Source organism: Carcharhinus amblyrhynchos, chromosome 29 (genome assembly GCF_965287045.1).
Source record: "Carcharhinus amblyrhynchos chromosome 29, sCarAmb.v2.hapA, whole genome shotgun sequence".
NCBI classification, from domain to species: domain Eukaryota; kingdom Metazoa; phylum Chordata; class Chondrichthyes; order Carcharhiniformes; family Carcharhinidae; genus Carcharhinus; species Carcharhinus amblyrhynchos.
In genome coordinates this window covers 2,720,217-2,743,852 of record NC_137352.1, presented here as the reverse complement: position 1 = coordinate 2,743,852, position 23,636 = coordinate 2,720,217, and the positions used below count along the sequence as shown (strand labels likewise).

The 23,636-nt window shown below is 53.5% G+C and overlaps 1 protein-coding gene across 3 annotated transcripts in view; it reads right to left on the bottom strand.

Moving 5' to 3' along the window:
* The window catches only part of bcl9l (bcl9 like), a 132,532-nt gene that overhangs the window by 5,605 nt on the left and 103,291 nt on the right, over window positions 1–23,636 (bottom strand). For 2 of the 3 annotated variants that reach the window (XM_080214548.1, XM_080214549.1), the window contains exons 3-7: window positions 21,113–21,492; window positions 14,144–14,266; window positions 13,235–13,445; window positions 11,930–12,029; window positions 8,222–10,526 (exon numbers count right to left, since the gene is read on the bottom strand). In XM_080214548.1, the coding sequence (XP_080070674.1) occupies window positions 8,222–10,526; window positions 11,930–12,029; window positions 13,235–13,445; window positions 14,144–14,266; window positions 21,113–21,492 (3,119 nt within the window). The remainder of the gene's footprint in view (window positions 1–8,221; window positions 10,527–11,929; window positions 12,030–13,234; window positions 13,446–14,143; window positions 14,267–21,112; window positions 21,493–23,636) is intronic. The other variant, XM_080214550.1, reaches the window with a different exon arrangement.

The following is a 23,636-nucleotide window of genomic DNA, read 5'->3' as shown; positions in this document are numbered from 1 at the left end:
GACTCTCACTGGGGTACGGGTCCCACACACACTGACCCTCACTGGGGTACGGGTCCCACACACACTGACCCTCACTGGGGTACGGCTCCCACACACACTGACTCTCACTGGGGTACGCGTCCCACACACACTGACCCTCACTGGGGTACGGCTCCCACACACACTGACTCTCACTGGGGTACGCGTCCCACACACACTGACCCTCACTGGGGTACGGGTCCCACACACACTGACCCTCACTGGGGTACGGGTCCCACACACACTGACCCTCACTGGGGTACGGCTCCCACACACACTGACCCTCACTGGGGTACGGCTCCCACACACACTGACTCTCACTGGGGTACGCGTCCCACACACACTGACCCTCACTGGGGTACGCGTCCCACACACACTGACCCTCACTGGGGTATGGGTCCCACACACACACACTGACCCTCACTGGGGTACGGGTCCCACACACACTGACCCTCACTGGGGTACGGCTCCCACACACACTGACTCTCACTGGGGTACGGCTCCCACACACACTGACTCTCACTGGGGTCCCACACACACTGACTCTCACTGGGGTACGGCTCCCACACACACTGACTCTCACTGGGGTACGGCTCCCACACACACTGACTCTCACTGGGGTACGGGTCCCACACACACTGACTCTCACTGGGGTCCCACACACACTGACCCTCACTGGGGTACGGCTCCCACACACACTGACTCTCACTGGGGTACGGGTCCCACACACACTGACCCTCACTGGGGTACGGGTCCCACACACACTAACCCTCACTGGGGTACGGGTCCCACACACACTGACCCTCACTGGGGTACGGGTCCCACACACACTGACTCTCACTGGGGTACGGCTCCCACACACACTGACTCTCACTGGGGTACGGGTCCCACACACACTGACTCTCACTGGGGTACGGCTCCCACACACACTGACCCTCACTGGGGTACGGCTCCCACACACACTGACTCTCACTGGGGTATGGGTCCCACACACACTGACTCTCACTGGGGTACGGGTCCCACACACACTGACTCTCACTGGGGTACGGGTCCCACACACACTGACTCTCACTGGGGTACGGCTCCCACACACACTGACCCTCACTGGGGTACGGGTCCCACACACACTGACCCTCACTGGGGTACGGCTCCCACACACACTGACTCTCACTGGGGTACGCGTCCCACACACACTGACCCTCACTGGGGTATGGCTCCCACACACACTGACTCTCACTGGGGTACGCGTCCCACACACACTGACCCTCACTGGGGTACGGGTCCCACACACACTGACCCTCACTGGGGTACGGGTCCCACACACACTGACCCTCACTGGGGTACGGCTCCAACACACACTGACCCTCACTGGGGTACGGCTCCCACACACACTGACTCTCACTGGGGTACGCGTCCCACACACACTGACCCTCACTGGGGTACGCGTCCCACACACACTGACCCTCACTGGGGTACGCGTCCCACACACACACACTGACCCTCACTGGGGTACGGGTCCCACACACACTGACCCTCACTGGGGTACGGGTCCCACACACACTGACTCTCACTGGGCTACGGGTCCCACACACACTGACTCTCACTGGGGTACGGCTCCCACACACACTGACTCTCACTGGGGTACGGCTCCCACACACACTGACCCTCACTGGGGTACGGCTCCCACACACACTGACTCTCACTGGGGTACGGGTCCCACACACACTGACCCTCACTGGGGTACGGGTCCCACACACACTGACTCTCACTGGGGTACGGCTCCCACACACACTGACTCTCACTGGGGTACGGCTCCCACACACACTGACTCTCACTGGGGTACGGGTCCCACACACACTGACCCTCACTGGGGTACGGCTCCCACACACACTGACTTTCACTGGGGTACGGGTCCCACACACACTGACCCTCACTGGGGTACGGGTCCCACACACACTGACCCTCACTGGGGTACGCGTCCCACACATACTGACTCTCACTGGGGTACGGCTCCCACACACACTGACTCTCACTGGGGTACGGGTCCCACACACACTGACTCTCACTGGGGTACGGGTCCCACACACACTGACTCTCACTGGGGTACGGGTCCCACACACACTGACCCTCACTGGGGTACGGGTCCCACACACACTGACCCTCACTGGGGTACGGCTCCCACACACACTGACTCTCACTGGGGTACGCGTCCCACACACACTGACCCTCACTGGGGTACGGCTCCCACACACACTGACTCTCACTGGGGTACGCGTCCCACACACACTGACCCTCACTGGGGTACGGGTCCCACACACACTGACCCTCACTGGGGTACGGGTCCCACACACACTGACCCTCACTGGGGTACGGCTCCCACACACACTGACCCTCACTGGGGTACGGCTCCCACACACACTGACTCTCACTGGGGTACGCGTCCCACACACACTGACCCTCACTGGGGTACGCGTCCCACACACACTGACCCTCACTGGGGTATGGGTCCCACACACACACACTGACCCTCACTGGGGTACGGGTCCCACACACACTGACTCTCACTGGGGTACGGCTCCCACACACACTGACTCTCACTGGGGTACGGCTCCCACACACACTAACCCTCACTGGGGTACGGGTCCCACACACACTGACCCTCACTGGGGTACGGCTCCCACACACACTGACTCTCACTGGGGTACGGGTCCCACACACACTGACTCTCACTGGGGTCCCACACACACTGACTCTCACTGGGGTACGGCTCCCACACACACTGACTCTCACTGGGGTACGGCTCCCACACACACTGACTCTCACTGGGGTACGGGTCCCACACACACTGACTCTCACTGGGGTCCCACACACACTGACCCTCACTGGGGTACGGCTCCCACACACACTGACTCTCACTGGGGTACGGGTCCCACACACACTGACTCTCACTGGGGTCCCACACACACTGACCCTCACTGGGGTACGGCTCCCACACACACTGACTCTCACTGGGGTACGCGTCCCACACACACTGACCCTCACTGGGGTACGGGTCCCACACACACTGACCCTCACTGGGGTACGGGTCCCACACACACTGACCCTCACTGGGGTACGCGTCCCACACACACTGACCCTCACTGGGGTACGCGTCCCACACACACTGACCCTCACTGGGGTACGCGTCCCACACACACACACTGACCCTCACTGGGGTACGGGTCCCACACACACTGACCCTCACTGGGGTACGGGTCCCACACACACTGACTCTCACTGGGGTACGGGTCCCACACACACTGACTCTCACTGGGGTACGGCTCCCACACACACTGACTCTCACTGGGGTACGGCTCCCACACACACTGACCCTCACTGGGGTACGGCTCCCACACACACTGACTCTCACTGGGGTACGGGTCCCACACACACTGACCCTCACTGGGGTACGGGTCCCACACACACTGACTCTCACTGGGGTACGGCTCCCACACACACTGACTCTCACTGGGGTACGGCTCCCACACACACTGACTCTCACTGGGGTACGGGTCCCACACACACTGACCCTCACTGGGGTACGGCTCCCACACACACTGACTTTCACTGGGGTACGGGTCCCACACACACTGACCCTCACTGGGGTACGGGTCCCACACACACTGACCCTCACTGGGGTACGCGTCCCACACATACTGACTCTCACTGGGGTACGGCTCCCACACACACTGACTCTCACTGGGGTACGGGTCCCACACACACTGACTCTCACTGGGGTACGGGTCCCACACACACTGACTCTCACTGGGGTACGGGTCCCACACACACTGACCCTCACTGGGGTACGGGTCCCACACACACTGACCCTCACTGGGGTACGGCTCCCACACACACTGACTCTCACTGGGGTACGCGTCCCACACACACTGACCCTCACTGGGGTACGGCTCCCACACACACTGACTCTCACTGGGGTACGCGTCCCACACACACTGACCCTCACTGGGGTACGGGTCCCACACACACTGACCCTCACTGGGGTACGGGTCCCACACACACTGACCCTCACTGGGGTACGGCTCCCACACACACTGACCCTCACTGGGGTACGGCTCCCACACACACTGACTCTCACTGGGGTACGCGTCCCACACACACTGACCCTCACTGGGGTACGCGTCCCACACACACTGACCCTCACTGGGGTATGGGTCCCACACACACACACTGACCCTCACTGGGGTACGGGTCCCACACACACTGACTCTCACTGGGGTACGGCTCCCACACACACTGACTCTCACTGGGGTACGGCTCCCACACACACTAACCCTCACTGGGGTACGGGTCCCACACACACTGACCCTCACTGGGGTACGGCTCCCACACACACTGACTCTCACTGGGGTACGGGTCCCACACACACTGACTCTCACTGGGGTCCCACACACACTGACTCTCACTGGGGTACGGCTCCCACACACACTGACTCTCACTGGGGTACGGCTCCCACACACACTGACTCTCACTGGGGTACGGGTCCCACACACACTGACTCTCACTGGGGTCCCACACACACTGACCCTCACTGGGGTACGGCTCCCACACACACTGACTCTCACTGGGGTACGGGTCCCACACACACTGACTCTCACTGGGGTCCCACACACACTGACCCTCACTGGGGTACGGCTCCCACACACACTGACTCTCACTGGGGTACGCGTCCCACACACACTGACCCTCACTGGGGTACGGGTCCCACACACACTGACCCTCACTGGGGTACGGGTCCCACACACACTGACCCTCACTGGGGTACGGCTCCCACACACACTGACCCTCACTGGGGTACGGCTCCCACACACACTGACTCTCACTGGGGTACGCGTCCCACACACACTGACCCTCACTGGGGTACGCGTCCCACACACACTGACCCTCACTGGGGTATGGGTCCCACACACACACACTGACCCTCACTGGGGTACGGGTCCCACACACACTGACTCTCACTGGGGTACGGCTCCCACACACACTGACTCTCACTGGGGTACGGCTCCCACACACACTAACCCTCACTGGGGTACGGGTCCCACACACACTGACCCTCACTGGGGTACGGCTCCCACACACACTGACTCTCACTGGGGTACGGGTCCCACACACACTGACTCTCACTGGGGTCCCACACACACTGACTCTCACTGGGGTCCCACACACACTGACTCTCACTGGGGTACGGGTCCCACACACACTGACTCTCACTGGGGTACGGGTCCCACACACACTGACTCTCACTGGGGTACGGGTCCCACACACACTGACTCTCACTGGGGTACGGGTCCCACACACACTGACTCTCACTGGGGTACGGCTCCCACACACACTGACCCTCACTGGGGTACGGCTCCCACACACACTGACTCTCACTGGGGTACGGGTCCCACACACACAGGTTTAGTGATTGGAGCTTCAGAATATTTTGATTATTATCATGATCTGAATACTGATGTGTGGGTGACCCATCGCACGTTCGTGCAGGTCTGTCTGAGAGTTTACAATGTGACCAGTCCCACAGGTTCGAGACAGCGTACTGTCGGGACGGATCTCTCCCGAATCCGGGACAGGGAGGCTGGTGATGTCAACTTCCCCACATTCTCCGAATCTCGAAAACCGTCCTCCCCGCTCCCCAGGGTCAGGATTATCCTCAGGGAGGGGAAAACTTTCCGAAATGTATTGAATAATCCCCCAGGGGGCCGGGTCTGTCACTCAGTGTCAGCCTGAGAGTCAAGACCGAATCACTGAAACCAAGCTGGGGTGGGGGTGGGGGGGTCCAGTGTGCCTGGGAGGTGGGCGTGTCCTGGGGGTGGGTGAGGTGGGGGGGGCAGGGGTTGGTCAGCGTGTACAGGGTTGGAGGGAGGGGAGGGTCATTACTTTGGCTGTGAAGAGTTCAGCAATTTTAGTGGGAGGCAGCACCATCTTGTGGGCAAAACTATAAACTGACAAATCAGTCAACAACCAAAGCAGTGTCTGTGAACAGTCCCGCCTGCCACATACCTCTCATAATTTTATAATCAGGTCACCCCTTGGCCTCCTTCTTTCCAAGGAGAACAATTCCAGTTTATTCAATCTCTCCTTACAGCTAATACCCTCTATACCAGGCAATATTCTGGTAAACCTTTTCTGCACTCTCTCCAAAGCCTCCTTCTGGCAGTGTGGTGACCAGAATTGGATACAGTATTCCAAATATGGCCTATAATCAATGTTTCATACAACTGTAACATAATTTGCTAACTTTTATACTCAAATGCCCCATCTGATGAAGGCAAGCGTGCCATATGCTTTCCTCATCACCTTTTTCATCTGTGCTGCCATTTTTAAGGATCTGTAGACCTGTACTCCCAGATTCTCTGTGTGTCTATGCTCCTGATGGTTCTGCCATTTATTTTGTAACTCCCATCTGAATTGGATCGATCAAAATGCATCACCTCACATTTGTCCGGATTAAATTCCATCTGTCATTTCTCCGCCCATTTTTCCAGCCTAACTATATCTGCTGCATTCTCTGACAAACTTTATCACTATTTGCAACTCTGCCAATCTTAGTATCATCTGCAAACTTGCTAATCAGGCCAGCTACGTTTTCTTCTAAGTCATTCATATATATTACAAACAGCAGAAGTCCCACCACTTATCCTTGCGAACACCACTAGTTACAGACCTCCATTCAGAAAAACTCCCTTCCACCACTACCCTCTGTCTTCTATGGCCAAGCCAGTTCTGAATCCATCTAGCTAGTTCACCCCTGATCCCATGAGATTTAATCTTTTGCACAAGCCTGCCATGAGGGACCTTGTCAAATGCTTTACTAAAGTCCACGTGGACAACATCCACAGCCCTTCCTCATCAATCATTTTTGTCACCTCCTGAAAAAACTCAACTAAATTAGTGAGACCTGACCTCCCTCATACAAAACCATGCTGTATGTCGCTAACAAGACCATTCAGTTCCAAATGCGTATAGATCCTATTCCGAAGAATCATCTCCAACAATTTCACTATCACTGATGTCAAGCTCACTGGCCTATAATTATCCGGATTATCCTTGCTACCCTTCTTAAATAATGGGACAACATTGGCTATCCTCCAATCCTCTAGGGCCGCACCAGTGGAAAACAAAGAAACAAAGTTTGCTGTTAGAGGCCCAGCAATTTTATCTCGTCTCCCTCAGTAATCTGGGATAGATGCCATCTGGCCCTGGGGATGTGTCCACCTTAATGCTTTTTAATTCACCTAACACTTCCTCCCTCATAATGATGACTTGTTCCAAAGGGTTTACACCCCTCCGAGACACCATCCATCAATGTGTCCCTCTCCTTTGTGAATATCGATACAAAGTTCTCATTAAGAATCTCACCCACGTCCTTTGGTTCAACACATAATTTCCCTCCTTTGTCCTTTAGTGGACCAAATCTTTCTCTAGCCACCCTCTTGTTCCTAATGTCTGTATAAAACGTCTGCAATGGTTAGCATTGCTGCCTCACAGTGCCAGGGATTTGGTTCGATTCCCAGCTTCAGTGACTGTGTGTGTGGAGTTTGCACAGTCTCCCCTTCTCTGTGTGGGTTTCCTCCGGGTGCTCTGGTTTCCTCCCACAGTCTGAAAGATGTGCTGGTTAGGTGCACTGGCCGTGCTAAATTCTCCCTCAGTGTACCCGAACAGGCACCAGAGCATGGGGACTAGGGGATTTTCACAGTAACTTCATTGCAGCGTTAATGTGACACTAATAAATAATGGAATTTAAAGAGTCAAAGTGGGAAAAAATATTTCCATTTGTGAGAAAACCAAATTCCAGAATTATAAATATAGAAACTGTCGCTGGAAATCCATCAGGAAAATCCCAGGAAGGGGACATCCCACTCCCACAGGGAGCAGGTGAGACAGAAGGTCTGGGTGGAAGGGAGGATAGATAAACATGAGGGAGAGAGATGCGGATAGGGTGGGGAGGGGCAGGTGTGAAAGGATCTGGGACATAGTGTGAGGGTGGAGGAGTTGGTGATAGAGTTACTGGGTCTACAATCAAACTAAAGATAGGTTTGAGCACTGAATGGCCTTTTGTACTGAAATTGTCACATCTTCAAAATCAGAATGCCTGTGGGCATGGCAGGGGACTTGAGTTTTGGCCTCACTCACTGAGCCTTACCTTGTTCGATGTTTCCCATTGGGGCAGAAGAGTTCAGGCCCATGGCCTGTTTGCCCTGGCTGATTACGGGGCTGGGGAGGGTGGTCTTGGGTGATGAGGTCCATCCAGGAGAAGCGACGGACATCGAGGGTGATTTGAGACGGCTGGGCGAGCTGGCTGGAGAGCGGACAGGAAGCGAGGAGCTGATGACCTGCGGAGACTTGATTGGAGCCGAGGCTGTGGTGGACGTCAAACTCACCAACTGAGACGGTGTCTGAGGCGATTTGAGATTGGCTGAAGGTGAACTGACCAGAGGCGAGTGTACCTGGCTGATGGTCGGTGATTTGAGGTGACCCATCCCAGGAGAGTTCATCTGACTAATGTTGATGGTGAGGTCAGAGGGCCGACGGCCTAGTCCCCGCTGGGTCCCTGGAAGCATGGTACCCACGTTACCATGGTTACTGGATTGATTGGAAGTGGGAGCCATTTGCATATGGCTCAGTCTGGCTGTGCCACTCATGCTGGTTATAGGCATTGGGCCTTGTTCAGGGCTGAACATCTCCCCAGGATTGCCCATGTTCGTGACTTCCTGAGACATACCAGAATATTGTCCTTGACCACTTGGAAAACCCTGTTGTCCGTGATTTGGGAACTGTGACTGTGGCAACATTTTCTGAGGGTCCCCCATCAGCACGTTGCCATTTTGTGCTCGGACTCTCGCCATCTCTTCCGGGGTCAGAACCTGGTGCGACATCATTTCCTGTGCCCTCATTTTCTGTGACATCATCATCTGTTGCTGGGGAGTCATCTGGACATTGAGATTCATGTTCATGTTCATATTGACATTCATGTTCATATTGACATTTCCAGGACCCATCGATGAGTCCATATCACGCATGGGTCCCGTCTGTCCTAAGGGGGGGCTCATCATACCCCTCGACCCAACAAAGTCCAACCCCATTGGGTTTGAACTCACATTATCTCCAGGCAACTGGCCAGGAAACATCCCTGGCTCCATCTGTCTCTGAGCCTGCATCATTCTCTCCATCTCCATTCCCTGTGACATACCAGCCATGTTGTTGGTGTTGTTGAGGCTAAGCGGTCGCTGTATTCCCATCGGCCTCTTTTCTATCAACTGCTGCCTCAACAACTCCTCCCTGGCCCTTGGGTTCATGAACCTCTCGGGGTCTCCCTGGCCAGGATGGAAGGGCATTCCTCCCTGAGGGAAACTCCCTCCTCCCGCCATGGGAGAGATGTCATCGGGCCACACCATTCCGGGTCGTACAGGTCTCTGCATCGGATTCATTGACCCTAAAGCTTCCATTGGCATCCCTCCGTACCCGCCAACCCTCTGCATTTGATTGGTGGGGAACCGAGGTCCGGAGAAAGGGGCAGTCCCTCGAGGCTGCATGGAATCGGAAACCTCAATGGGACCCGTGAAGCGGCTTCCCATTCCCGAGGGCCACTGCTCTCCAGCCTTGCTGTGATAGGGAGGGGGTGGACCACGGACCATCATCCCCATCGGTCTCTGCATCATTATCTCTTGCATTGTCCTTTGTTGAACCACAGCTTGTTCCTGCTTCCTCCGCTTCTCTTCGTAAAAGTCCTCCTGAAGCTTCCTCCAGGCTATCTGTTCAGGAGTCAGGTTCTCTTGGTTAACCTGATTCATCATCATACCCACCTGTTGTCCCATTGGCTCCCGCTGCATCATCTCCTGATGGTGCATTGCTTCGTGCTCCAGATTTGCTCCCTCTACTCCGGCCAGAGTCTGTGTCTGCGACATCATGGACTGTAAAGGTTCCTCCACTTTCTTCATCATCTGTTGTCCATCCCCTTGACCATTTGGACCACAGTTACCTTTCATAGGGAACTCACTCTCACTGCTTCTTAACAGCAGCCTTTCAATGTCTCTCAGAGTCTGTAAGGAACGTTCTCGGTGTTCCAGCTGCTCTTTGGACAACCCCTCGGTATTAGGGTGAAGGTTCATGACCAACGATCCGTTCCCATTTGGATTCACGGCCTCTCCGCTTCCCCCATTGGCTGGATCTCCTACCGGAACCCCTGGCATTGTACTGCCGGCTGTGCTGCCGAGGTTGGCGTGACTGTTCCCTGGCTGTGTTCCCGCTCCACCGTTACTCTCCATTGATTTGGGGCCGAGATCCGAGTGCATGGGTTCAGCTCCAGGTGGCGCCTCCTGGGGGAGGGAGCTGGGGGGTTGGAGAGCTGAAGGCTGAGGCTGGTTCTGGGGTTGGGGGGTATGGGCTGGAGGTGTGCTCAGTGACACCTGCTCTGGAAGGCCAGATCCTTTCTGAAGGGTAACGGATGCCTGGCGATGAGAAAGAAAAAGAGGAAATTATTCCTCAATTCTGGCACCACATTCCAAACCATCCCAATTTCACCTTGTTCTCTAAAACCCACAAACAGGTGCATAAAAGCTCTGGCTATTCCCACAGTGTATCGAGTGTAAGGGGCATCGAGACTCAGCATAATTTCATAACCATTCTGAGAAACTGAGGCCAACAGGAAAATATGAAGCACATTTGCTCCAACTTTGATATCTGCCAGTCATCTTAATCCATTTTAAACCCAGGAGATTGGGGTTCCACTGAGTGGATTTATTAGTGATTTAAACCACACCTCTCCCTCTTTAGGCAATTTTGAATTAATTCACTGATTTTCGTGAGGGTGGCACAGCGGTGAGCACTGCTGCCTCACAGCAGCAGGGAGCCCGGGTTCGATTCCTGGCTTGGGTGTCTGTGCAGAGTCTGCATATTCTCCCCGTGTCTGCGTGGGTTTCTTCTGGATGCTCCTGTTTCCTCCCACACTCAAAGACGTGCTAGTTAGATGCTAAATTCTCCCTCAGTGTACCCGAACAGACACCGGACTATGGCTACTAGGGGATTTTCACAGTAACTTCATTGCAGTGTTAATGTAAGCCTACTTGTGACTAATAAATAAATAAACTTTGAAAAAAACTCCTTTAGGTAAGTGCAGTGATTTTAGTAACTGGGTCCAGACAGACTTGTGAATTGTGTGTCAGAATCCTGGATCTCCCTCCCTAACAGCACTGTGGGTGTACCTACACCACTCAGACTGCAGCAGATTTAAGGTGACAGCTCACCTACACTTTCTCAGGGGTCATTAGGAATGGACAATGAATGCAGGTTGGACCAGCAACACCCACAATCCAGGAACAGGTAAATAAAAAATATACAGCAGTTCAGACATTGCTTCCGATTCACTGCGTCTCTGAGTCCATCTGTCAATCTATCTGCTCTAGGTGGTGACCTGTCTACTTTTAGTGAGGTTGTTTGAGGGGACGGCCATTGCTTGCAAACAGGTAAAATGGAGGTTCAGAATTACATTCAGAAATGGCACCTCTGACAGTGCAGCACATCTTCAGCGAGGCACAGAGTGTGTCGATTTGTTTCAGCTCAGGTTTCTGCTGGACGTGGCCTCTTCCCAGCTGTTTCACACACTGGGCAGTGGTAGAGTGGAGCAGCACTCACAGCTGGAGATTTCTAACTGGGTTTGTGTTGGACCTGGATATCAGTGGCTGGGAAATGGAGCACGGCTTTGAACGGAGGAGAGGAGCAGAGAGGAGGAGCAGAGAGGAGGGCCGAGTGGCCTCCAGCTTTGCCTGGTTATGCCAGGGGAAATTCTCCTTGGGAAGTTGTTGAAGGCTTTCGGTGCTGAATAAAAGCAGGTTCTTGTTGGATTGTCACTGACCTTCTGGTCGTACACTTGTTCTAGTTTTGTGCGAGGCACATTGTGTGTGTGATAGGCCACGATCGAATCTGCTCGGCCCTGGATCACAGCTTCAGCAGCCCTGGAACAAAACACATCTCGATCCTTAATGTAACCCTCAACCTTTCAAACAACACCCTCCCCGGCTCCCCGCGGGGGGGCCAGCCCCGCACCCTCCCCGCGGGGGGGCCAGCCCCGCACCCTCCCCGGCTCCCCACGGGGGCCGAGCCCCGCACCCTCCCCGCGGGGGGGGCCAGCCCCGCACCCTCCCCGGCTCCCCGCGGGGGCCAGCCCCGCACCCTCCCCGCGGGGGGGCCAGCCCCGCACCCTCCCCGGCTCCCCGCGGGGGCCAGCCCCGCACCCTCCCCGCGGGGGGGCCAGCCCCGCACCCTCCCCGGCTCCCCGCGGGGGCCAGCCCCGCACCCTCCCCGGCTCCCCGCGGGGGGGCCAGCCCCGCACCCTCCCCGGCTCCCCGCGGGGGCCAGCCCCGCACCCTCCCCGGCTCCCCGCGGGGGGGCCAGCCCCGCACCCTCCCCGGCTCCCCGCGGGGGCCAGCCCCGCACCCTCCCCGGCTCCCCGCGGGGGCCGAGCCCCGCACCCTCCCCGCGGGGGGGCCAGCCCCGCACCCTCCCCGGCTCCCCGCGGGGGCCAGCCCCGCACCCTCCCCGCGGGGGGGCCAGCCCCGCACCCTCCCCGGCTCCCGGCAGGGGGCGAGCCCCACACCCTCCCCGCGGGGGGGCCAGCCCCGCACCCTCCCCGCGGGGGGGCCAGCCCCGCACCCTCCCCGGCTCCCTGCGGGGGCCAGCCCCGCACCCTCCCCGGCTCCGCGGGGGGGCCAGCCCCGCACCCTCCCCGGCTCCCCGCGGGGGCCAGCCCCGCACCCTCCCCGCGGGGGGGCGAGGCCCGCACCCTCCCCGGCTCCCCGCAGGGGCCAGTCCCGCACCCTCCCCGGCTCCCCGCGGGGGGGCGAGCCCCTCATCCTCCCCATTCTGGGTAAAGAGGTTTCTCCTGAATTCCCTGTTGGAATTATTATTTAAATGGACATTTTTCCGCAAGTGGGAACATTATCTCTGTTGTAATCTTAAAGATCATCAGCACTCTGTCAGACATGGTGTTCTCAGACCTAAACCCCCTCCCTCTCCCCTCCCATCTCTGCACTTGTTTAAAACCCAATAAATCTCAAACTGCCTCCAGCTCTGATCAAAGGTCAACGACCTGGAACTCTGCTGTTTTTCCATGCAGGGATACACCTGCTGAATATTTCCAGCACGTTCTGCTGTTACTCACATGTTGGCAAGGTTAGTTGTGAATACGTAGACAAACTGGGAGGGTGGCTTGCTGGGGTTCCTCGGAATCCCGCTGTCCGACCTCAAGCAGGATGCTCCCACCGGATTGTGAGGGACGTTGGGAGGAGCGCTGTCAGTGACTGGTGGGAGGGGGTTCGAACCTGGCGAAGGCTGAACAGTGCCTGAGAGAGCGGAGTCCACAACATTACAATCTGTAGAGAGAGAACAGAGACAGCTCCATCAGTCAGACTTAGAGAGAGGGATCAACATACACAGACCCCACTGGGCGGGAGAGGACAGGGGATGGAGCGGGACACCGGGAGGGAGACAGGGAGGGAGACAGGGAGAGACTGACACACAGAGCCAGACAGGCTCCAGGGGCAGTGTAGCTGACAGCCACCAGGTGGTGCTGCATGCTGGTGAATAGAAAGCCCGGAGCCTGAATCCGTTTCCCGCACTGGGGAAAACCATCCCGGAGCCATCCTGTGCCTGGGATGTTGGGGGGGGAGGGAGGGGGATTAAAATCACCACGTCTAACAATTCAGATCAAGAACAAAACATGCAACGTCGACGTAACTGCGATCACCAGGTCAGGCTGGGCACGGGATGCTCGGAATCACTCGCTTACAAATCCGGGAAGTTCTCCATTCCGCTGGTGTTAATGGGCTATTTCTAACTGTGATGGATAGGTCATTGTTTTGGGGATCCAGGGATAAGGATCAAAGGCTGCGAAATGGAAATAAGATTCAGCTGTGATCTAATTAAATGCTGGAATTGACCTGAGGGGCTGAATGGCCCCCCCCCCCCGTCTCGATACTGTAAGGAAAGGTAGAGATGAGAGGAGCAGGGTTTTAGTCTGAAGACGGTTATGGGTTAGCACGAGATGAAACCCCTCCTTCAGGTCACTCACTGAGAGCAGTCACTCCGGACTTATCTTCATCCTCAGTATCGGGGCCGGAGTACCACTCATCCCCGCTGTACGGCTGCTTCCGCTCCAGGACACAGCGCCGTTTGCTGCGGGGAGCTCCGTCTGCTGTCAGAGAAACACAAACAACAACAATAATTCAGCAGGCAGGGGAATGGCAGCCTGACAGGATCACACAGCAATCGATTCACTGTCAGAGGGTGGGAACTCCCAACACCACTTATAAACACATCTCCACCTAGCAGCGAGGATCCCCGGGGATTCCCCAGCCAAATCCCACTGCGGGGCTGCAGCACTGGCAGTCGCTAGTTTGGGGTGTCGGTGGGGGGGGGTTTTAGGGGTACAGATTGTGTGGGGGGGGGGGGCACTGGATTACTGGTTGCACAGATGCCACTCATCACATCAGCCCCTCTGACCCTCCTGGATCTGTGTGTCCCTCTCACTCTGACCTCTTGTTTATGTCTGGTTTTAATCGACACTCTCATCCTCAGCTTCTGGTCCTCTCCAATACCCCGGCCCTGACTCTCTGCCTCTTTTTGAAGATGGTGGCCTGCAGATCTTTAGGGCTGAGATGAGGAGAGATTTCTTCACCCAGAGGGTGGTGAATGTGTGGAATTCACTCCCACAGAAAGTAACTGAAGTCAAAACGTCCGATTTGAGGAAGAGATTAGAAGCTCCAGGGGTTAACGGGCTGAAGGGACATGGCAGAGTGGGGGGAGGGGGGAGAATCAGGATATTGAATTCAATGATCAGCCAGGACCAAACTGAAGGGCCAAATGGCCTCCTCCTGATTCTATGTTTTCTCTGTGAGCAAGCTTTTGGTCTGATGTGAAACAGTTTCTGCTCATGTTCCTGTGAAGAGTCTTCACAGAATCCCAACAGTGCAGGAGATCATTCGGCCCATCGGGTCTGCACCGGCTGCAATCCCCATAACTCCATGCATTTACCCTAGCTAGTCTCCCTGACACTAAGGGGCAATTTAACACGGCCAATCCATCTAACGCGCACATCTTTGCATTATGGGAGAAAACCAGAGCACCCGGAGGAAACCCATGCAGACATGGGGAGAACGTACAAACTTCACACAGACAGTGACACAAGGCAGGGTTGAACAAGGGTCCCTGGCGCTCTGAGCTAAGCACTGTGCCACCCTTGGCCATAGAGTCATAGAGGTTCACAGCATGGAAACAGGTTCTTCGGCCCAACTTGTCCATGCCACACTTTTTTTGAAACCCCTAAGCTGGACCCAATTGCCTGCATTTGCCCCATATCCCTCTATACCCATCGTACCCATGTAACTGTCCAAATGCTTTTTAGAAGATAAAATTGTACCCGCCTCTACTACTACCTCTGGCAGCTCGTTCCAGTCACTCACCACCCGCTGTGTGAAAGAACTGCCCCTCTGGACACTTTTGTATCTCTCCCCTCTCACCTTAAACCTGTGCCCTCTAGTTTTAGACTCCCCTATCTTTGGGGAAAAGATATTGACTATCTCGCTGATCTGTGCCCCTCATTATTTTATAGCCCTCAATAAGATCACCCCTCAGCTTCCTACGCTCCAGAGAAAAGAGTCCCAGTCTACCCAGCCTCTCCTTATAACTCAAACCATCAGAGTCCCGGTAGCATCCTAGTAAATCTTTTCTGCACTCTTTCTAGTTTAATAATATTCTTTTTATAATAGAATGACCAGAATTGAATACAATATTCCAAGTGTGGCCTCACCAATGTCTTATACAACTTCAACAAAACATTCCAACTCCTGTATTCAATGTTCTGACCAATGAAACCAAGCTTGCTGAATGCCTTCTTCACCACCCTATCCACCTGTGACTCCACTTTCAAGGAGCTATGAACATGTACCCCTAGACCTCTCTGTTCTGTAACTCTCCCCAACGCCCTACCATTAACTGAGTAAGTCCTGCCTGGTTCAATCTACCAAAATGCATCACCTTGCATTTGTTTAAATTAAATTCCATCTGCCATTCATCAGCCCACTGGCCCAACTGATAAGATCCTGTTGCAATTGGAGATAACTTTCTTCACTGTCCACTGTACTATCAATCTTAGTGTCATCTACAAACTTACTAACCCTGCCTCCTATATTCGCATCCAAATCATTAATATAAATGACAAGTAACAGTGGATCCAACACTGATCCCTGAGGCTCACTGCTGGTCAGAGGCTTCCAGTTTGAAAAACAATTCTCTACAACCACCCTCTGGCTTCTATCAAGAACACAGTAAGAAATCTCACTCACCTGATGAAGGGGTAAACCCCGAAAGCTAGTGGTGCTTACTACCAAATAAACCTGTTGGACTTTAATCTGGTGTTGAGACTTCTTACTGTGTTTACCCCAGTCCAACGCTGGCATCTCCACATTCTTCAAGAAGCCAATTTTGTATTCGTTTCGACACCTCACCCTGGATCCAGTGAGATTTAACTTTATGCAACAACCTGCCATGCGGCACCTTGTCAAAGGCCTCGCTGAAGTTCATGTAGACAACATCAACTGCACTGCCTTCATCTACCTCCTTGGTTACCCCTTCAAAAAACTCAATCAAATTTGTGAGACATGATTTTCCACTCACAAAGCCATGCTGACTGTCCCTAATCAGTCCTTGCATCTCTAAATGCCTGTAGATCCCGTGTCTCAAAATACCTTCCAACAATTTACCCACCACAGATGTGAGGCTCACTGGCCTGTAGTTCCCAGGCTTTTCTCTGCAGCCCTTTTTTAAACAAAGGCACAACATTTGTCACTCTCCAATCTTCAGGCACCTCACCCGTGACAGTCGATGATTCAAATATCTTGCCGAGGGGACCCGCAATTTCCTCCCTAGGTTCCCACAATGTCCTGGGATGCACTTCATCAGGTCCCAGGGATTTATCTATCTTGATGCACTTTAAGACTTCCAGCACCTCCTTCTCTGTAATGTGTACACTCCTCAAGATATCACGATTTATTTCCCCAAGTTCCCTAACATCCATACTTTTCTCAACAGTAAATACTGATGAGAAATATTCATTTAGGATCTCGCCCATCTCTTGTGGATCCGCACATTGATGACCTTGTTGATCCTTAAGTGGCCCTACTCTCTCCCTAGTTACTCTTTTGCCCTTTGTGTTTTTGTAGAAGCTCTTTGGATTCTCCTTTGCCTTATCTACCAAAACAATCTCGTGTTTCACTTTGTGGGAGCAGCTGTTTGGATTCTGGGTGATGGGAACACTCTGGCTCTAACTCACAGTGCCCTCGCAGCTGATAGTCTGGACACTACCTCAATAGGCAAGCGCCTGTTTGATCTGATTTCAATCAAGCTCTCAGCTCTCCTCTAGACTGGTCTGATAAATCACTGGGCCAATCAGATTGGAATATTGCCAAAGGACAGCAATGCTAATGACTGATTCTGGCCGAACCTCACTGTCCGTCGGTGAAAAATAGCAATAACTAACGCTCCCAAACCATGGGAGCGCTTCCCCAAGAACAGTATTCCAGAACAGTCCCTGTGAATCGTAAGTGATGCTCGATTCATCACTAACTTTAAAACAGATTGTTGGATTTTTGTGAACCAAACTTATTAACAGGATATGGGACAGAGGTGGATATTTGGGGTGGGGGTTGGGAGGGGGGATTGGTGTTGGTGTAAGTTTTGTGGAACAGACTCGAGGGGCTGAATGGCCTTCTCCTGGTTTACGAGTATCAGAAAGAGATGGATCATTGGACAGAATGTCACTGCGTACCCCCGGGGACCCAGCCCCTGCCCGAGTCATACGCTCTTCACATTCCACCCATACATGGATCAGGGCCTGCAACCTCGCTCCTTGCCCAGGTCTGCTCAGGTGGCTGTGGGGTTGCCCATCCTAACGGTGTCTCTTAGCAAACGGCCTGGGTAGGCCGCACTCACACCTACCAGTCAGAGCTCCCAGTCCAACTGCACAGATTCCCACACAAAATTCATTTCCAGCGCAGCACTGAGGGAGTGCCACACTGTCAGAGGCACTATGCAGACATTAACCCAAGACCCTGCCTGCCCCTCCCACAAACAGAAATTATCCCAATTATTCTGAACGAGGAGGATGCCCAATATTCACCCCAATCAAAACTCTGATCTGCTCATGATCTCATTGCTATCCCGCACCCACAGTGAGGAGGGGCGGGGGGAGAGGAAGAGAGGGGCGGGGGGAGAGGAAGAGAGGGGTGGGGGGAGGGGAAGAGAGGGGTGGGGGGACAGGAAGAGAGGGGCGGGGGGAGGAGGAGAGGGGTGGGGGGAGGGGAAGAGAGGGGTGGGGGGAGGGGAAGAGAGGGGTGGGGGGAGGGGAAGAGAGGGGTGGGGGGAGGGGAAGAGAGGGGTGGGGGGAGGGGAAGAGAGGGGTGGGGGGACAGGAAGAGAGGGGCGGGGGGAGGAGGAGAGGGGTGGGGGGAGAGGAAGAGAGGGGTGGGAGGAGGGGTGGGGGGTAGGCAGTGACCTTTGGTGAAACTCGGACAGCCGAGCGATGAAGGATAGAAAACTACAACGAAAGCGGAATCCTGTGAATTTCCTGATCTGAATATTGTCGATATCTGACTGAGAAATAATCAGCACCAGCCACACTCACTAACTAATGATTGGACAACAGATAGTTAAAAGGTAACGAGAAATGATTAAAAAACCTGCATTTCTATAGCACTTTTCACATCCCAAAGTGCTTCACAGCCAAGTGTAGTCACAGCACCAATTTGTACACAGCACGATCCCACAAACTGCAACTAGATGACTGGATAATCTGTGTGGGTAGAAATACTGCCTGGGGAGACCGGGGAAACTCTAACCTGCCCGGGGAGACCGGGGGAACTCTGACAGGACTGATGCTGGTGTGAGCAGCTCCGAGTTACTGTATGGAGCGTTCCCTGGATGGGCACTGGAAGTTTGAGCTTGGTCATCACGTGTTGGTGCAGAGTTTCTGTTTTATTTACAGTTGCTGGTCCAAATAAACAGCAAAATAACCTTCATAGTTTGAAAAAGCAGGAGATGTGCATTCAGCAAGTGTTTCTCTGACTTGTTCTGTTCTGGAACCACACTCAGAATCCTAACTTCAATGGGAATCAGCTCAAGAATAAAGATTTAAACAGCTGAAATCCATTTGAGAAGTTCTCTTTGTAATGAAACCCCTCCCTCAGGGGCATGCAGCTCCACCTCAACCTCCCTTTCGCCCTTCGCACCAAGTCCTGTTCACACTTGGATTGAACACACATTTACTCTGGCTCTGGGGATGGTAACAGTAAGTTCCTCACAACTGATTCTGCGCCCCCCTCATCTCACCCTATCGTATCTTTATCCAGCTTTCCCCTTCAATGTACTGATACTATTCACCTCATCACTCTCCAGGTAAAGACATTTCTCCGGAATTCCCTGTTGGATTTATTAGTGACCATCTTATACCAGTGACCACTAGCCCTAGTCTCCCCAACAAATGGAAACATGCTCCCTAAATCTACCCTCATCTGAAAAGACCCACCTACCATCTTCCACATTCACTCCCTCCACCACCACCGACACTCAGTAGGAGCAGCGTGCACCGTCTACAAGATGCAGCAATTCACCAAGATTCCTTCAACAGCACCTTTCAAATCTGGTGAATGACCGGCAGCAGACACATGGGGAACACCACCAACTGCAAGGGTTCCCCTCCAAGCCAGACACCATCCTGACTTGGAAATATATCACCGATCCTTCACTGTCACTGGGTCAAATCCTGGAACTCCCTCCCTAACAGCACTGTGGGTGTACTTACACCACATGGAATGCAGCGGGTTCAAGAAGGCAGTTCACCATCACCTTCTCAAGGGGTCATTAGGGGTGGGTAATAAATGCTGTTCTAACCAGCGACACCCACATTCTGAGAATGTAATAAAAATAAACAGAATGAAATTCACTTTGTAATCACAAAATAATATTTCTCTAAAAATTCAATTGGACGAAGTGTAAAAGATTTCAGAAAAACACCCATTTCGATCTGCATTCACTCTAGTCTTGTCCCTCTTTCTGATAGTTTGAATTATTTACTGTTTTTGGAATTGCTGCAGTCCGCACTCCGACCTACACAAATCCCACATTTCCATCCTCACTGTCAGCACCCCAAATCTCTTCAGTTTCTCCTCCAGGGCAGCACCACCCTCGCTCCCCAATGTCTTTGTGCTTCCCTCTCGTCTCATTAAGACTGCACTAAGCAAAGTAGAGAGGCTTGCCTTCCTCTGGGCTACTACTGCCTGCTCCCTGCCCCCTATCTGCTCCCCCTAATCCTTTCACCCTGCCCTGTGCCACTCTCCCTAACTCCCTTCCCTATCCCTCCCAACAACCCCAGACCCACCAATCTGCCACATCTCCTCCCTGCTCCTGAACCCCCTACCTGACCCCCAGTCTCCCCCCTCACCAAGTTGGTCCTTGTTCCCCCCACCTGGTCTCTCCCTGCCCTCCATCTCTCCCTGACCTCCCCCACGCAAGTCTCTCCCTGAAACACCGCCATGGTCTTTCCCTGACCCCTCCCCCAGTCTCTCCCCACCCCCACAATCACCTCCCAAAGTTTGCTCCTCTCCATCAGTAACTGCTGATTCACTGGCTCCCCCCAGCCTTGACCCGCTGTGAGGGAACTAAGCAGGTCAGTAGAGAAGCTTTGCCATTGGGGCCAGGGAACTTGGGCTAAAGACAGAGAGACACCTGGCAGGATGAAATTAGGAAACATTTTTTCACGCAGAAAGATGGTAAAAGTTTGAAACTCTCTTTGGTGGACAGTAATTGATGCTAAAATTGAGGTTGGTGAAACTTTGTGATGTATTAAGGCAGGCTGGACAATGATGGATGATGTGTGGAGTCTGGTTACAGATCAGCGATTGGGAAAGGAGGAACACAGGGCAGAGTGGCCTCCAGCTGTTGTGACGTTCCTGTGCTGCGGAATTCCGGCCACTCTGCAGGAACCCACCTTTTGATTCTGTGTCTATGACGGGTGTGCTGGTTTCTCGCTGCTCTCCCGAATCCACAGAGATGCTCCTTTCCCGTTTGACTTTTCCCTTCAACGCTCCGAGATTGGACACTGAGTTCTGGCTGCCTTTCAATCCCGAGCTTCCCGGGGAGATCTGGCTGGCTTTCCCGCTGTGACTGCCTGTTGCTGCTGCTTTGGGGCCCAGGCCGCAGGCTGTGACCTGGCTCACATTGGGTGGCGGGGCGCTGCTGTTGACCGGCTTGCCGTGATTGGTCAGCTTACTGTCCGGGTGCATTTGATTGGCCGCAGATTTCGGCGATGGGACCGGGGGGATCTGGAGTTCTGACTCGTGTTTTATTTTCAAACTGTTTTCAGAAAATCTGTAACGAAAAGAGATTTAAAACAGGCAGTCAGACACAATAAGCAGCTTTCCCATCCTGCTGGGAAGAAACACAACTCATAACAGCATCAAACAGCAAAACCGCATCAAAATCAACACTCACTAAACATCAGGCATCAACGTTCAGGTTTGGCTTCTTGCAAACACAGATCATAGGACCAGGAGGACGAGGCCATTCAGCCCCTTGAGCCTGTTCCCCATTCAAAGAGATTGCAGAATCACAGAATACAACAATGCACAAGAGGCCTTTCGGCCCATCAATTCTGCACTAGTGCATGAAGCACCCTGATCTGCCCACCTAACCCCACTTGTGAGCACTTAGCCCACAGCCAAGATCAAACCTGATCCTTAATAAAAGTAGGAAATGCTGGAAAAACTCAGCTTCTGTGGAGAGAGGAACAGATTTTCAAAACTCCAAAACGTTAACTCTGTTCCTCTCTCCACCGATGCTGGGTTTATACATCATTTTCTGCTTTTAGTTATTTAACAGTAGCATGGTGGTACAATGGTTAGCACTGCTGCCTCTCAGTGCCAGGGACCTGGGTTCCACTTGATGGACCGAATAGCTTCTTTCTGCTCTGGAAAGGTTCTATGGTTCTATTTCATGGCTGGTGTGCATCCTAAATCCATACAATTTATTTGCAGGAATATTCTTTTATATCATTGTCCAGAAAATTATCACGTTTACAATTTTAGCTGAGCTGAATCGCTGCTTTCTCTGGGTGAGAACGCCACATTTGCTTTAAGATTCTTAACTTCTCCTCAAAGTGGCTCTGATTTTAAAAGTTTATGCTCATTATCTGAATTCCTGTGTCAGCGGGCACGCCCCTCACTCCACTCTGCCAATCCCAGTGATGAAGGAGCAGTGCTCCAAAAGCTTATGATTCCAAATAAACCTGTTGGGCTTTAACGTGGTGTTGTGAGACTTGTCACTGTGCCCACCCCAGTCCAACGCTGGCCTCTCCACCTCTATCAATCCCATTCAAAATCCTAAAAAAAACCCTCAATCAAATCGCTCTTTAACTTTCCACATTCCAGAGAATATAAACCTAGCCTGTAGCTCACCATCATCTTCTCAAGGGCAATTAGGGATGGGCAATAAATCCCACATCCCATGAATCCACTGAAAACCTGTGTGTGCTGAAGCAGGCGCCTCGAAGACACCAATTCCTGGGTTGGGAAGGGTTAAGGAGGTGAGGATGGGCACCAACTAAAAGGGATTGGAGCTGGAGAGGGGAACAATCCTTCAGATAGGGCACTGCACACAGAAAACTGGATGAGGCCGTAACGGCAGCAAAGCTCTTTCCTTAATGGTGGCTAGTTGTTGGCTAAGGGCTCCAGGAGGTTAAGACTGAGGCAGTTCCAGGAGACAGCCTCCCTCTCTGCTTGAGGTAACATAGAACATAGAACATTACAGCGCGGAACAGGCCCTTCGGCCCACAATGTTGCGCCGACCAGTCTTATTTTTAAAAAAAAACATTGACCCACTAATCTAAACCAATCCCTTTTCGTCCATAAACCTATCCACCAATCTCTTAAACGCCCCCAAACTAGGCGCATTTACAACTGCAGCAGGCAGGGCATTCCAATCCCTCACCACCCTCTGGGTAAAGAACCTGCCCCTGACATCCGTCCTATAACTACCCCCCCTTAATTTAAAGCCATGCCCCCTCGTGCTAGATTTCTCCATCCGAGGAAACAGGCTATCACCATCCACCCTATCTAAACCTCTAATCCCAACGGATCCCAACAGTAGGTGCAAAGGAGGACTTGGTTTTTATAGCCAATGAAATGTCAGAGATGCAGCAGCCAATTTGCACACAGCAAGATCCCAGAAACAACAACGCGATAATGGGCAGGTAAATTGTGTGCGTGTGTGGGGTCGACTGAGGGGTTGATATAGTCCAGAGCACCAGGGCCTTGCTATTTGAAATGGTGCGACAGGGTAAGCAGGACCTTTGTTTAATGTCTTATCTGAAACACCATCACAGAGTCAGAATAGATTCTTGTGTTCGAGTTTCCGGGCAAAGATCTGATCCCACAAACCTGAACCAGAGGTAACTGAGTCACCCACCAGTCCACAGCTACCAATCACATAAGTCATGTATGTTTGACAGTAGATAA